At 42.0% G+C, this 15,437-nt stretch overlaps 2 protein-coding genes across 5 annotated transcripts in view; one reads left to right on the forward strand and one right to left on the reverse strand.

The window, feature by feature from the left end:
- WDR76 (WD repeat domain 76) overlaps nucleotides 1-5,642 on the forward strand; it is a 62,710-nt gene extending 57,068 nt beyond the window's left edge. The window contains 1 exon segment of the mRNA XM_032343540.1: nucleotides 2,344-5,642. Coding sequence (XP_032199431.1) covers nucleotides 2,344-2,599 — 256 coding nt within the window. The 3' untranslated portion in view covers nucleotides 2,600-5,642.
- Nucleotides 5,643-6,860: 1,218 nt separating this feature from the next.
- FRMD5 (FERM domain containing 5) overlaps nucleotides 6,861-15,437 on the reverse strand; it is a 310,741-nt gene continuing 302,164 nt past the window's right edge. For 2 of the 4 annotated variants that reach the window (XM_032343542.1, XM_032343541.1), the window contains one exon: nucleotides 8,976-10,295. In XM_032343542.1, the coding sequence (XP_032199433.1) occupies nucleotides 9,718-10,295 (578 nt within the window). In that variant the 3' untranslated portion in view covers nucleotides 8,976-9,717. Of the gene's footprint in view, nucleotides 10,296-15,437 lie in introns of all 4 variants that reach the window. The other 2 variants (XM_032343544.1, XM_032343543.1) reach the window with 2 other exon arrangements.

The following is a 15,437-nucleotide window of genomic DNA, read 5'->3' on the forward strand; positions in this document are numbered from 1 at the left end:
CTGCCTGCCTCTCTGCCTACTTGTGATATCTCTCTGTGACAAATAAATAAAATCTTAAAAAAAAAAAAAAGGGTATTGATTTTGTCAGATGATTTTTCTGCATCTGTTGAAATGATCATATTTTCATCCTTTATTCTCTTAATTTGTTATATTCTATCAAATGAGTTTTGCGTGTTGAATCATCCTTGTATTCTAGGTGTAGCTCCAACTTGGTCATGGTGTATAATCCTTGCTATTGAGTTCATTTTGTTAGTATTTTGTTGAGAATTTTTGCATCAGTATTCATTGGGGATGTTAGTTTGTCATTTTATTTTATTTAATTATTTATTTTAGATATTTTATTTATTAATTTGACAGAGAGCACAAGTAGGCAGAGCAGCAGGCAGAGGGAGAGGGAGAAGTAGACTCTCCGTTGAACAGGGAACCCGACGAGGGGCTCGATCTTGGGACCCTGGGATCATGACCTGAGCCAAAATCAAGAGTTGGATGCTTAACTGAGCTACCCAGGCACCTCTGGGTTAATTCTTTAAATGTTGGGTAGAATTCCCATGGGAAGCCATCTGATCCTGGGGTTTTCTTTGTTAGGAAGTTTTTGATTGTTGTTTTAATCTCCTTAGTTATAGGACTATTTAGATTTTCTCTTTCCTCATGATTGGGTCTTGGTAAGTTGTATGTTTTTGAGAATTTATCTATTTCTCCTGGGTTAACCAATCTCTTGGCATATAATTGTTCATACTGTTCTCACATAATCCTTTTCGGTTTTTGTGACATAGTTGTAATGTCCTCTCTTTCTCATTTCAGCTACTTGCATTTTCTTTCTTGTCAGTTCTGTTGATCTGCTCAAAAAACCAACTCTGTTTTTCTATTGTTTTTCTGTTCCCCTTTTTCATTTAGCTCTGCTCTAATCTTTATTATTTCCTTCCTTCTGCTAACTTTGGGCTTAGTCTGTTCTTTTTCTAGTTCTTGGAGGTATAATGTGTTCATTTTGAGATTTAAAAATTTTTTCAAAATTTTAAAAAAGATTTTATTTATTTGACAGAGAGGGAGAGAGAAAGTACACAATTAGGCAGAGCTAGAGGGAGAAGCAGGCTACCTGCTGAGCAGAGATCCTGATGGGGGTCTCCATCCCAGGATCCTGGGATCATGACCCGAGCTGAAGGCAGGCGCTTAACTGACTGAGCCACCCACATGCCTTCCCCATTTTTAAATAAATTGTATTTTAGGGGCGCCTGGGTGGCTCAGTGGGTTAAGCCTTTGCCTTCGGTTCAGGTCGTGGTCCCAGGGTCCTGGGATCGAGCCCCACATCGGGCTCTCTGCTCAGCAGGGAGCCTTGCTTCCTCCCCTCTGTCTGCCCGCCTCTCTGCCTACTTGTGATCTCTGTCCGTCAAAATTGTATTTTAGAGAGTGAGTGCAAGTGGGGAGAGGGGCAGAAGGGGAGGGAGAAGGAGAGAAGTAGACTCCGCACGGAAGGCAGAGCCTGACATGGGATTTGATCTCACCACCCTGAGATCATGACCTGAGCAGAAATCGAGTCAGACACTTAACTGACTGGCCACACAGGCACCCTGAGATCTTTTCTTTTTTAGTGCTATGAATTTCCCTTACTGTTGCTTTCATAGTATTCCATAAATTTTGGTGTGTTGTGTTTCATTCTTCATTTGTTAGATGTTTCCTAATTTCCCTTGTGATTTCTTGAGCCTCAAATGTATTTTTTACTTTAAGTTGCATGGGGTGGGGCACCTAGGTGGCACAGTCTTTCAAGTGTCTGCCTTCAGCTCAGGACATGATCCCAGGGTCCTGAGATCGAGTCCCACATTGGGCTTCCTGCTCAGCGGGGAGTTTTCTTCTCCCTTTCTCTTTGCGCCTCTATCCACTTACGCTCTTTCTCAAATAAATAAATAAATAAAAGTTGTATGGAATATAAAATGATTTCAGGGTTTGGTTATCAGGGGAATACAAATATGGGATTATAGATCCTATTAAAATGGCAGTAACATAGATTATATATTTTTTACTTCTAGGGCTTCTGTTTTGTATGTGTAAAAAAAGGGAGGGCATGGAGACCATTGAGCTAAGAAATAGTGAACAAAAAAGGTGCTATTTTAATACACAGTGACCATCCACTGAGTACAACCACTAGGCAGATTCAGAAGTACAGAAGACATCATCTCTGTTCTGATTTCATTTTTATATGAAATTAAGCTGATGGTAACTCAGTAACTTAATGAAAAGAAACTTGGCAGAGAATACCAGCATTTAGGAGTAATGCCATGTTTACTCTCTGCCCATTGCTGCTTTGAGTTATTTAACACAATCCTTTAAAAAAATTGTGTTTTTCACTAGGCACAACACTATCACTGGGCGATGGCTGACCAGGTTTCAGGCTGTGTGGGACCCTAAACAAGAAGACTGTGTCATCGTTGGCAGCATGGCTCATCCACGACGTGTGGAAATCTTCCATGAGTCAGGACAGCAGGTGCATTCTTTTTTTGGTGGAGAAAGTCTGGTCTCTGTGTGTTCCATCAACACTATGCACCCAACTCGGTATATTTTGGCTGGAGGTAATTCCAGTGGAAAGGTACATGTTTTTATGAATTAAGAAAGTTGCTGAGTGTTTGGTTTAACAACATCAAAATTGGTTCAAATTAATCAGTATCTAAGGAGCCTAGTAATTCATGTGGCTTGGCCTTTTAAAAAATATGTTCTACTTAGTTAATATAAAATTGCTTTATTTATAAGACCTGTGACATACTTACATGTTTAGTAAGGGACAGTTACATACTTACATGTTTAGAAAGGGAAAAGCCTTTTAAGTCATTTCTGTAGATTAGGAAAGGAATTTGAGGGGAGGCTGTGATGCCTTCAGCACTTTTAATCAGGCAGTATGTTGAGAAATTCTGGCATTATAAATTTCAAAGCTTTGAATGATCAGTATTAAAAGTTCTTGTGGTTTCATGATAAGTTTTGATTATGTAGTGATATTTGGATTTGTGGTTTATTTTGTAGTTTGGAGTGAATATTTCTAGACTCACACTGGAAGGGATCCTGAAAGGTCATCTAACTTAGTGATTATGAAACTTATTTTTTAATCGAGAATTCTTTTTTTCCTCCTGCCTTTAAATTAAATTTTATGTGAAATCCCAAGATACTTGTTGAGAAGCCTTGGTTCACTTGGGCAGGGCCCTGTCTTTGTGTGCTGACCCTTTTACCTCCTCTAGATGGCTCCTGAAGCATGGTCAAGGAATCGTAGGGCTGCTAGGACAGGGTTTGGATATGCCTGACCTTGTAATCCAGTGTGAGATTGCCTTCAGACCAGTGTTTTCCAGACTGGCTTGTAGCTATTCACATGAAATCCATGTAGCCATGACCAGTCTTTAAAAAAAAGGAAAAAGAAATAGTAAAGAATAATAAATGTAATGGATAAGTGTTGTTTTGTGAAATTTAGTTATATGTGCTTACATATATGTAACTGTATATGAATATGCATATTCCGATGTGAAACATGTATTTATTACTGTGGTACTACTGTGGGTCATGGTGAAAGAAGTGAAAACTCCTGCCTTAGAAAGTCCCAGAGATCTTCATCTGTCCTTGTCTTTAAACTCTCCAGAGGAGATTCATTAGCCTTATTAAGTGAATACCTTCATTCCTAATTCATATTGGGGGGAAATGTTATGAAAAAATGCCATAAACTTTTTTCAGAAGTTAGTGCTATGTGAATGCGTTTGTTGGAAGGGTAGCTGCTTAGCTCAGTGACTAACATTTCTGTGTGATAGCACCTATCTGAATTTTTTAATTGCTCTTCATTGCCAAACTACTACTGAAAGACTATTGTAAATAGTTTTTGGTAATATGTTTGAATTCTAAGAGAAAATATCTTTTCAAATTATATATCACAGAAATAAAATGACATGTATAGTTTCCTTCTCTGTAATTAGAGGTTAAGTCTAATTTTGAGGCCTAGTCTATTAAGTAGGTTGTGAGTGTTTATAAGTAATAAGAGTTCTCTATTTTCTTGATGATAGGAATATAGGAATTGGTACGTGAAATGGAAAATTAATTTATGAAATGGAAAGTAAAGCTAAGTGAGGTTGACTTCTATTAAACTTCCCTGGAGATAGTAAATGAAGCCTCTAGGCTTCCTTTCCCTTTTTTATACCACTTCATTTCAGTTTCCAGAGTGGCAACTTCTGTGAGAATTGCTTTTTTTTTTTTTTTTTTTTTACGATATTGAAAAATACTCGCGTCAAAATTAGTACCATCATTTAAGCTTTGAATTCTTGGTGGTAATTGCCTGGTTTCTGCAATAAATGTTAGCAAATTCTTGATGTTTCTCACTTTCGTGGTTTTTTTTTTTTCCCATTTCAGCTTCATAAACTCTGCTGTTTATATTTAATTCCACTTAATAGAGTTCTGTCTTCTTGAGGCAATGCAGGAAGGTAGGAGAGTGGGGGGACTTGTTTCTCAGTGACAAGCTGTATAATGGAGAAATTGTTTAAATCTAGAAAGCACATAAAAGAAAATTGTCTCCCTTAGGACATCTTTAAACTATAATCTGTTGTGAAAGGTACTTCTCCCAGAGACTTGCTTAAAGCTGTGTGGCTACTGTAATTGCTTGTATATTTCGATTGCTCTCTCTTTTTGGGATAAACTTTTTTTTTAGGTTGTGCTCTATGATATCCCTTAAGCATGTAAGTTCTCTATTCCCCTTGAGTCATTTTCTTTGAGATGCCCAGCCTTTCTTTATGTGACTTTAAGGAGGAAGGAAATGATTCTCATCATATGTGGACAGGTAGGTGACTCTATAGATGATCAGGAATTGATAAAATCTGAGTTGATTCAGTCCTATTTTGGTATTCAGGTCTTTGAATTTCCTTTCCCCAGAGATGACTTTGAAAAGGGAGTTCTCCAGGAAAGCAGGGACCTTGAGGGCTGTGATTACAGAGATTTAAATCTTTTCATTTAGTTACAGTACATGGGAAGTGGGGAGGGCAGGCACATGTGCCTTCTGTATCAAACTCAAGAGGAAGGAATATATGCCCTCTAACTCCAGATTCCAAAAACCTAAGTGTGCTATTTGTTAGGCTGTCTCTTCTCACTTTGTACTTCTTTTGGTTTTTTCTTTGTGGTATTGTGCTGAAGGCCAGTAAGGAGTTTTAGTTCCAGGACAGCATAGATCCATATTTGGGTTCATTTGGCTATAGATGTTTTTGGATCTTCAAATGAAAAGGTGAAATTTGTGAGGAAGATAACAGTCAGGAGTAAAACATTTTAAGGTATCTCTTCCTAAAATGGAAGTTGTAAGAGGAAACTTTTTGAAAGTATCTTTTGTCTGTTTGATTCTACTCCATCAGCAACTTGTAAGGGTAGAGGAAGAGGGTATGGGTATGTAGAGGAAAGGAAACCTGTTCATGAACTAAAACCAGCAATGTAATCATGTGCGGAGGGGCTTAGTTATGGTTGAGGAACCCTAAGCAGAGGGAGTGGATGGTGGAGCCCTAAAAGGGTATATACATAGGGGAGTCTTCATTAGGAATCCAGAGAAGAGTAGCTGCTTTAAAGCTTTGGATCATGGGCAATCACTCACATCCAGTGGTTCTTTGGCTTTTCTCTCTGCAGATGACTTTAAGCAAAGACTTTTGTCATTAAAAAAACAAAAAACAAAAAAACAAAAAAACCCAAAAAACCAACAACAAAAAAAAACCACTCCACTAAGACAGGATCCTACATATCATTTTATAGGTGATAGGAACTTCTGAAAATTTGGAGGTGTGTAATATAACCTGATTGGTGCTTTAGGAAGATAATCTGGTAGCAGAATGGAGCATTGAAGGGCAGGTAGAAATGAAAACAGAGATAATAAACTAGCACAGTAGAACCTAGTTTCACCTTTCATCCTCAGGGAATTTAGAAGACCATTACCAATTCCATAGCCTGAGTGATGGTTACATAATCAGGTGAGATAATGGTATAGGAATGTAGTTTCTAAGTTGTAATTATGAGGTTACTATAGTGGTGACACCATTCTGTTCCTTTCACAGGAAGTGTTTTCTGTTCTCCCTCTTACTTTAGGCTTGAGTAAAACACTGGTCTAGAAGCTAGATCATCTAGGTTTCTTTTTAATTTTAATTGTATTTTTAAGATTTTTAAAAAATTTAAAAAAACATTTTAAACTAATCTCTTTACCCACTGTAGGGCTCAGGCTCACAGCCTTGAGATCAAGAGTCTTTACCTGCTGAGCCAGCCAGGTAACCTGTACCATCTAGGTTCTACTTTTGGGTTCAAGACTGACTATATAGCCTTGGGAAAATTACTCCTTGATTTTCCTCATGAGAAAAATGAGATCCAATTCATCTTCAAAATCGTTCCATTATTACAGCTTCCAAGTTCTTAATCGTATTTATTTGGGGAGAGGGACAAGGATAATAGATGGATATAAGCCAAAATGACTCTTTTAAGTGATTCTAGTCATGAATTGGTAGTCAGCTGTAACAATACCCCTGGTATCGTTTTATCTACATGTTGGTAACTTTGAGGAAAAAGTGAGACAAGCTAGAAGTTAAAAAAAGAGTCCACTCTTCCATGATATTTAAATATTTATTTAAGTTTAAAAATAATTTTCATGGCACCAATGATTTTATGCTAACTACATACTGCATATGTAGAAAAAAGTACATTGCTTTGAAGGAAAAATGTAACTTAGAATTTTTGGCACACGAAAGGTTAACAACTATACTTTTTAATGAAACTAAGAAATTCACATTTGCAGGTAGTTTACCTTCTACTGCTTAAAGATGCAGTACACTATTCTTTAGTAAGAGTTTTATTTCCTCTGATGGATGAAGCTATGGAAACCATTGTTTTATTTTCTACAATGAGATCAAACTAATTTTGAGAGAAAATGGGAGACATAGTGGAACACAGTTAAACCAGGTTAAAAATGTGAACAATGTTTAATGATGGGGAGATACCAAAAAAAGACTAGTCATCAACAAAGGAGGTTTGTTATTCAAGCAGTATTTGAAAAGCAAATTGAAGGAAACTTTACTATCTGTATTTTCTGGGGTAAGCCGTGGAAAAAAATAACCCAAAAATTCTGTTCAGAGAGCAAAGTCCAGCTCTTAGAAGTGGTATGGACTATTATTTTGTTAGAACTCTAGACACAAGTAACATACCAGGAAATGGAATACTGCATCTTTCTTTAATGTGAGTATGAAAGGTCAGTGTCAAGGCTATCACTCACTGCATAGAAACACCATATTCTACAGACTGAGGTAGGAACACTACACTAAAAGATAATCTGCTATGTTGCATAAGACAGTAGATATCCAGGTTAAAACCAGCCCCGTTAACTCCTGACAGCCTTTTCATCTCTGAGTCTACTTTTCACTTTAGTACTGTGCTAAGTAAAGCTTTTCCTGTGTAGATGACAAGTGGCAGTGGCTAGTTGGTTCTAAGTGATCCCTAATTTTTACTAGGCTCTCCCTCAATTTGTCTTGTCACTTGGTAAATAGATGTTTGTAATTCTGCCCAAATTGTTGCTGGTATGGAAATGATCAGACATTCTTCTTCCATTCTTAGATTCTGGTCGAGTTTTAGCATTTCAACACTTGATCTTGCTCATCTTGGCATCAGATACCTCTTTGCTGGTTGGTTGTTCAAGCACCCTTTATACAAACATCCCCAGTTTTGCCACTGGGAAATGGTCCTGGATCTGTAGCAAGTCAGGAATGGGAGCAGAGCCGGCCCTCTTTCTGCTAACATACTGGTAAGGAGCAGTTTTACTGTCTAGATGGGGTTGGCAAATTATGGCCTGTGGTCCAAATTCAGCTCATTATCTATTTTTATAAATAAACTTTTATTGAAACATAGTCACACTCCTTTGTTTATGTATTACCTGTGGATGGCTGTTTTTGTGCTATGACGGCAGAGTTGAGTAGTTGCTACAGAGTATGGCCCACAAAACCAAACTAAAAAAATATTATCTGGCACTTTACAGAAGTAGTTTGCCAACCCCTAGTCTAGATGAAGGGGCATTTAAAATTACACAATCCATTCCCCCACCCTGTGGCCCTTATTAATTCTACAGCTGTTACACTCTGTACATGGACATGATTCTGCTATTTCAGAGGACAAACTAGGGGAGAGCAAATCTACAAGTGACTCATTCTGTTCTGCATTTGGGGCTGCCCAACATCATAGGATGTTAGCAGCAGCTCCACTGTTGTGGGGTTCCCAGGTACATGTATACTGACCATCCTTAAATGAGTCCTCAGGCCCCAGATGACTTAGAAATCTCTCCCTGAGATGAAAACAAGATCTTGTGAGTTGTGAAGAGTTTGCAGAGCTTGGGTCTTGGACCCCACACTCACCCTTCCTGTGCTGTTCTTCTGCATGGCTTCCACAGCTTCCCTTCAGCAAGGATGGCCAATGCTGCCTACAATTTTTATTTTCCTGATGTGGAGGTTGACCCTAGGGGGCAGTATTTCTACAACTAAGTGTTGGTCTCTACCACATTCACCATTTTTCTTATGTAGGCATCGTTTTAGTATGCCTGTTCAAAGAGATTCTTTCCCTGGTCCCTTTCAAGGCTGTTTGTTGATCTTGGAATTCTATTTTCTGAAGCTTTCCATTCTCAGGATCAGTTTCTTTCTTGCATCGTTTAGTTCATCAGGCTCTATTTTCTTAATCCATAAAGTAAAAACAAAATATGAATTGATAAGAAAATAACATTTCTTGTTAAAATATAAATTGAAATAGTTTTTTTGCGGGGGGTTGTACAAAATAGGTACTGCTTTCTGAATCTCAACAGTTTCTCAAGTACCTTGGCTCTGGTTTCTGTTAAGTACACTCTGTCCAACATTTCTGATAGTCCTATCTCTGGCACCACTGAATTCAACTAACATCTGTGGAACACTATAAAAATCTCGAGGTTCTTCAGAAAAAAAATCACAGAAGTCTAATAAGTTCATTATACAAGACTCATGGTGATGCCCACTAGGATCTATTCTAAGGGGACAGACTTACCCCACCCCTGTTGCTGCTGCTGCTGTAGCGGTGGTCCCTTCAGATGCCCACTCTGCTCAGATTTGAAAAAAACAAAAGGAAAAGAAAATCCAACTCAGACCATCATAAGAAGCAACTTTCCATTTAATCATTCTACATGGATGTTTACTTTTTAAAAAATTTCTGTCTGGCAAGAAAACCTAGATAGTTCCATTGTCCAGACCCCTTGCCTGCCCTGCTGAGGCTGCACTGATGAGTCTCCTGGAGCCCAGTAGGAAAGCTCCTGCAGAATACAGAAGACAGCAGCTCTCCAGTCTTCAACTAGTGTCCCATCTGCTAGGTGACACTACTGCAATAATCAGTAATAGTAAAATAAATTTTTATTTGATACTTTGAAAATAATACACATCTATGAAAAATCAAAATTCACAACCAAAAATTATCCTGCAAATTGGGAGGATGAGAAACAGAGTCGCTGAGCCTTTCTTGAAAGAACCTCTGAAGGAAATGAGTTTTCCCAGTTTGTTTAGACAGGGCATGAGCCTATCCTTTTTTTCTTCTGGGAAATGACCCTCCTAGGCTGTGGACTTTGAGTCATGAGAGGAGGACTTGGTACATGTGCCGATGGTTCCGCGATGGGTCCCATTGCTGGGAATTGGTAGCCGGGCTCCTTGGTCCACCTGGCTAGTTATTAGGAGGAGTCATGCCTTCTCAGGTGTCAATGAGCAGGCTCACCACTGAGCGGATTTTGCAGGCAAACCATCGCCTGAGGGGACAAAAGTATTGATAGTGGAATTGTTCAAATTCGGGGGTCTGGCGGATATCGCGGAAAAAGGCAATGTCAAGGTCGGACTCGGTAAGGATGATCAGGAGGAGGAGCAAAACAAAGAGGAGTCCCATGGTCACAAGGAGCAAACGGAGCACACTTAAAACAAACTTATTCACCTGTTCCTCCTCTGGCCTGCCGTGCCCCTGACAGAGGGCCCTCAGCTCTCCCCCAAGGGCCTCCACCTCTGCAGCAGTTGGAGTGCTGGCCTCAGACTCCTTCTCCTCTTCGATGCTGCAGGTGGCCCCATTGATCTGTCGGGAAAGCAGCATCAGCTCCAGGCTGTGCTCGGCCACAGGCGTGGGCAGCACACTGTCTGCAGGGCTGTAGGCTTCGTCTGCAATCACAGCGACTCGCTCATTGCTGTCTGCCCGGCTGCTTCTCACGTGAGGCAGGAAGGTGTCCCCATGGGAGGAAGAACGCACTGGTGTGGAATGGGCACTGTCCCGTAGGGACTCCAGGCCTGGAAAGGCAAAAGTAATATGAGTAGGCTTTCTGGGTCCTAGTGTACACTTTGCTGTCTGGTGGAGGCAGGACCCATTCTGTTTTATATGGTTACCAAATTTTGCAGTGGCCACTGCACTGTTCTGATGTATCAGGAAGAGGATAAGAGAAGCAGACACCAAAGTGGCTGTGGTTGGAAGTTTCTTTTCTTTTTTTTCCTTTGTGCTTAGGGTTTTGGCAAGATTTGTTCAAGATTCTTTCTTTCTGGCTTTTGATGTCCTGGGCCTGGTTTTAGCCCCAATTGAAAGACACCTGAATCACAGACTCCCTAATTCAGAGCTGGGGCCCCAGTTCGGGGAGCTCAAGATTCCTTCTTGGGCCAAGGGCCTTGAGAGGCAGAAAGGGGGAGGAGAAGACTATTTTGCTTTACTGGGCCTCATCAGATACTGATTCTGGAACTGTGTTTCCTTCTAACATGCAGCTCCTTGAACTCGAGGTCATCTTTTGGTTTCCTGCTGATGGTCTCTTTAGCCTACCTCTTCTAGCTGTCCTGATTTTAGGGAATGTGAAAACCCTATCTGCTCTTTGGGAATAGCACTTGGCTAGCTAGCTTTTTTTTTCACTTTAGAATGAGCTGGGTCCACAATAGGCTGACAATTCCTCTATTACATATACCAGAGTACAGAGTGGTCTCTGAGAAGATCTTGTTGGGTAAGGGTGGAAATTTTCTTATATCCACCAGGAGAAAGGGTCCTCTACCCCCTAAAACTACCTATTATCTCTTTACTTTTTTAGATGGAACAGTCTCTCTTTCCAAGGCTCAATTTCTTGGTAGTGAAAAACAGGAGCTGGTTACTCTGTCAGCCAAACAGCAGCCATTAGGCTGGAGGATGTGGGCCCAGAGTCACCAAGTATGGCCCACATCACAATGCTTCCAGGGAAATGGCTTCTTGTTTCAGGTTCAATGTCTACATTTTCCATTCGTGGCTACTCTGAGGTGCCAGAGTGGCTCTGGCTTTCTCTGCCTTTGTAGCCAATGGCAAGAGAACCTAGTCCCCCTTCCATTGCTCTGCTGCAGACTGAACCAGATTCCCAGCTCCATAAAGGTTTGACCTAACTAGGGCTGATTAGGGAGTTTTTAAGTTCAGGGTTAACTTCAGAAGCCCAAGGGTCTCTGTTAAAAGGTGGCAGTCACCTTTCAGAAATAGTGTTTCATTTGGTTCTCTTGTGGTGTAGCCATATGTACCTGGGCAGCCTGCCTGCCTAGCCTGCTGGAACCCATTTTAGCATAGGTACAGTTAAGGATTCTCTCCAGGAACAAATCCTGGAATCTGCGTTATAAATGGGTGGCGTGGACTGGCAACAGCAGCCCCCTGCTGTCCACCTATACTCCCTATCACCTCACCCTCAGTATATTTGCTTTAGCTCTCAGCTTGTTTTCAGGAGCTCCTCATGATCCTAGTTGTATTTTGTTTTCCCCTGTGCTAAAATCTTAAGTTTGTATAGTGTTTTAAACTTTTTAAAGTGCTTTCTTCTTTCCACAAAGTCATGAAGGCAAGAGGTTACAGAGCTTGCCTAATGACATGTGGTTGGCTGGTAATGGCAAAGGCACAGATAGCCTGCAAGCCTCTGTTTCCTGATGCTAATGGATCATATTGTTAGCGTTTGGGCCAAGATGAATTAAGTCTATAGCCTACATTTGCCTTCAATTTAGGTCCCATTTGCCCAAGAAACTGTTCTGAAATAATGTTAATTAAGAGTGTGCCCTTTGGGCGCCTGGGTGGCTCAGTGGGTTAAGCTGCTGCCTTCGGCTCAGGTCATGATCTCAGGGTCCTGGGATCGAGTCCCGCATCGGGCTCTCTGCTCAGTAGGGAGCCTGCTTCTCCTCTCTCTCTCTGCCTGCCTCTCTGCCTACTTGTGATCTCTCTCTGTCAAATAAAAAAATAAAATTTAAAAAAAAAAAAAAAAAAAGAGTGTGCCCCTTGTTCCAGAGCTCTTGATGCTCCTTTGATCTCTCTTTTTTCTCCATTTTTTTCTCCTTTATTCCTGCATTTGCATAAGCAGCATGAGGAATATATACCTGGTAGTATGTAATGAGTCCCTGATAGAACACAGACCTTTATGCCCTGATCATACATGTATTGGTTCAGCTCCTTTCCCACCCACTCCTCCACCCCCCTTCCCCTGAAACCTCAGCACTCCCAGCACAGCACTTCTCATACCCTTTCTAGAGGCTGTCCCCTCACAAAGACAACCCCTTTAGATCTTCCAAAGCATGAGGAGCTTAGCTGCCAGAAGGCACTTCAGTGCAAACTTATAAGGCTTGGCCTCCAATTTAGCCCTAAGCTTGGTGGGGAAGGAGACAGAGGCAAAGCCTATTATATCAGAGAGAAACTACATTATAAGTTATATCAGAGAGAAACTGCATTATAATAAATACATTATCAGTAAATAAGATAATGGATACGTATGCATTTCTAGTAGATTGCTTGACAGATAAAATTACTCCGTGTTAGTTTTCTGTACCCTCAACAGACCTCACTTGCAAAGTTATTATTGCTAGGTCAGGCTAGTCTTGTATAGAACTTTGGGTTCACTAGAAACCACCACCCCTTCATCAAACCTGTTATTCTGGGAAGACAGGGTGGGTACCATGGGTGGGAGCTGACAGAGGAGTCTTTTTTACCTTGGATGTGCTCCAGCTGATTGCCTTGCCCAGAGGTGGCTCCCTGTGGGCAGGGGGACACAGTGGTCAGGAGCCTACCCTGGAGCCGGGGCCCCATCCTCAGGATGCGCACACTCAGTGGCCGAAGGCAGTGATTAGTCAACCGGAGCTGAACTCGGACTCTGGTGTGAATCTTAATCAGACTCTTCCCCATGGTGGCCAGGAAGGCAGATACTTCTTCAGTGGAAACCAGCTGATCTCTTCATGGAAACCAGCCAGTCAGGGGAGATACAGAGGGAAAGGATGGAAGACTGACTGGGGCAAAGAATTTTTGCTGACCTCAAGCCACGGCAGCTCCTTCACAGTGTCTCATGCGCTGGAGAAGAGATGTCAGCTCTGTGAGACCGAGCAGGCTGCGCTTCAGGGAAGGAACAGCTCTGAGAGGCCAGCGTTATCAGGGACTGGATTCAGTCAGAAGCACTTAGAGCCATAAAAAGTAATGCTTCCCTAGCATGTGACTGTTTTCCAGAGGCCCGTATAAGGGCCCCAGACTTCTCAGAGAGTGCGGTACAGAGAGGGCAGAGAATAGTCTCACAGAATAGGAAGGATCACATAGTTGCAGAAAATGCAGGATGTGAGGCTATAAAGACATCGGGCGTTGGGTTGGGTGGCCTGAAGTGTGAGGTGGCAGCTGTGAGGGGGAAATGGGCGGTATGCTATTTGGCCCCAGCTGCTGAGCTGTGCCCCACAGAGCTTGATGAACAAAAGGAATCAACATACCTGAGCATCCTCTCTGGCTAAGCCTGTGCTAACAACATGTGGTCTCTTGGCATCCCTGAGAGCAGAGGGGAGGGCCAGCCAGTGTACAGTCATCTTTTTAACAGTCCCAGCTTGTGAGAATTACCTGATCTAATTCAAATTGTAGTCTTTTTTAGGTTAGTGGTTTCGTTTTTTGGTTTTGTTTTTCCCCCATTTTTTAGAGATTTCCCCATTGTTTTTAGAGGTAACAACCAAAGCTTTCCCCCCTGAAAAAGGCAAATAGTTTCTGTGACATTAATTTATATGCCATATGGACAATAGGAAAGAGTCTCTGATGGAGCATAAGCCAGTTTCAAAAGTCCATAACTTCCTGGGAGTTTTGGTGGTTAGACCCCCATCATTTCCCTCTCAGCCCTTCCCTGGCTGGTTAGTTGTACAGTGGGGGTCAGCTGTGTTTGCTGGGGGCTTTAAAGGTGAAACCCCTCTTAAGAGATGGTATAGCTCAACTCTCTGGGAAATAATCCATTCTTTTTATCTTCCCAGGCTTGATAATCCCTGCACTGATAGAGCCACTTAAATGCTAAAAATCTACCCCCCCACCCCACCCCATTGCCACACCAGATGTCCATCTGCCTCTCCTCACAGTGTCATTCCTGCTGGGGCAGTTCTTAGGTGCTTCTACTTTTGCTCTCCTGAATCTGATGGGTCCTGGGCTGAGGGCTATGACTGGGGACGAAGGCTGTTCTTGTCTGCAGGCAGCCTCAGGCATGGGGGTGAGCCGCAGGTTGGCTTGTTGGGGTGGCACATGGGCGCCTGCTGTGCTATCATCCACCAGGTGTGAAGTTCTGTGGGGGCTGAGATTATGAGGGTATGCCCTGCCCCTGTAAGTCTCTTCCTTACTAGCTTCCTTGGTGGCCTCTCCCTGCTGGCCTTTCCCTGCTGCACCCTCCCCTGGCATTGTACAAGCAAAGAGAACTGTTTCAGATGCTAAAGAGCCTACTGCTGCTACAATAGGAGAAGACAGGTTCTGGGAGGATGCCGGAGTCACAGCCAGAGCTGGTTGGGAACTGAGGCAGCCTCATAGCTTGTCTTGGAAGAGACTCAAGGACTGGTTTCCCGAGTCTCAGTAGTTCTGCTAACCCTGCTTGGCAACTACTACAAATGAGTTGTATCCCCACATGGACAGCTTGTCTTCTCTTTTCTGGGAACATGGGTTTTACTGGACATTCTTCCATATGCTGGAGAACAAATGCGTGAGGCTCTTCCCTAGACCTGTATTAGTGCCAACTTCCTCCAGAGCGTGGCCTTTTCTCTGGGAGGACAGCTGTCCTTAACATTTTACAAGAGCTTTGATGTGAACCTGGTGGCTTCCAACCTCAGGATGGATAGGAAGAAGGGCCACAGGGAGAGGAGAAAGTTATGTTTCCTCAAAAGAGAAGAAATTCATTCTGCTTTCCTGAGATGAACACCCTAAAAGAAGAGGGACAATGAGTGCTATGCTCAGTTCTCCTGCTCAGCCTAAGACTGGAAGGAAAACCAGGAGCCTGTGTCTGATGACAGACCTCAGTAACTTCATACTCTGTACAGCAGTTATACTTCATAGCTCAGAAGACACCCTCCCACACCCACACCCCACTCTACAGTGGGGGCCACAGGCTCAGAGAGGTTGAGCAATGTGCCCTAGAGAAAGTACATGGCAGAGCTGTTGTTATTTGAATCTCATCTTTGACTTCCTGA

Source organism: Mustela erminea, chromosome 5 (genome assembly GCF_009829155.1).
Source record: "Mustela erminea isolate mMusErm1 chromosome 5, mMusErm1.Pri, whole genome shotgun sequence".
NCBI classification, from domain to species: domain Eukaryota; kingdom Metazoa; phylum Chordata; class Mammalia; order Carnivora; family Mustelidae; genus Mustela; species Mustela erminea.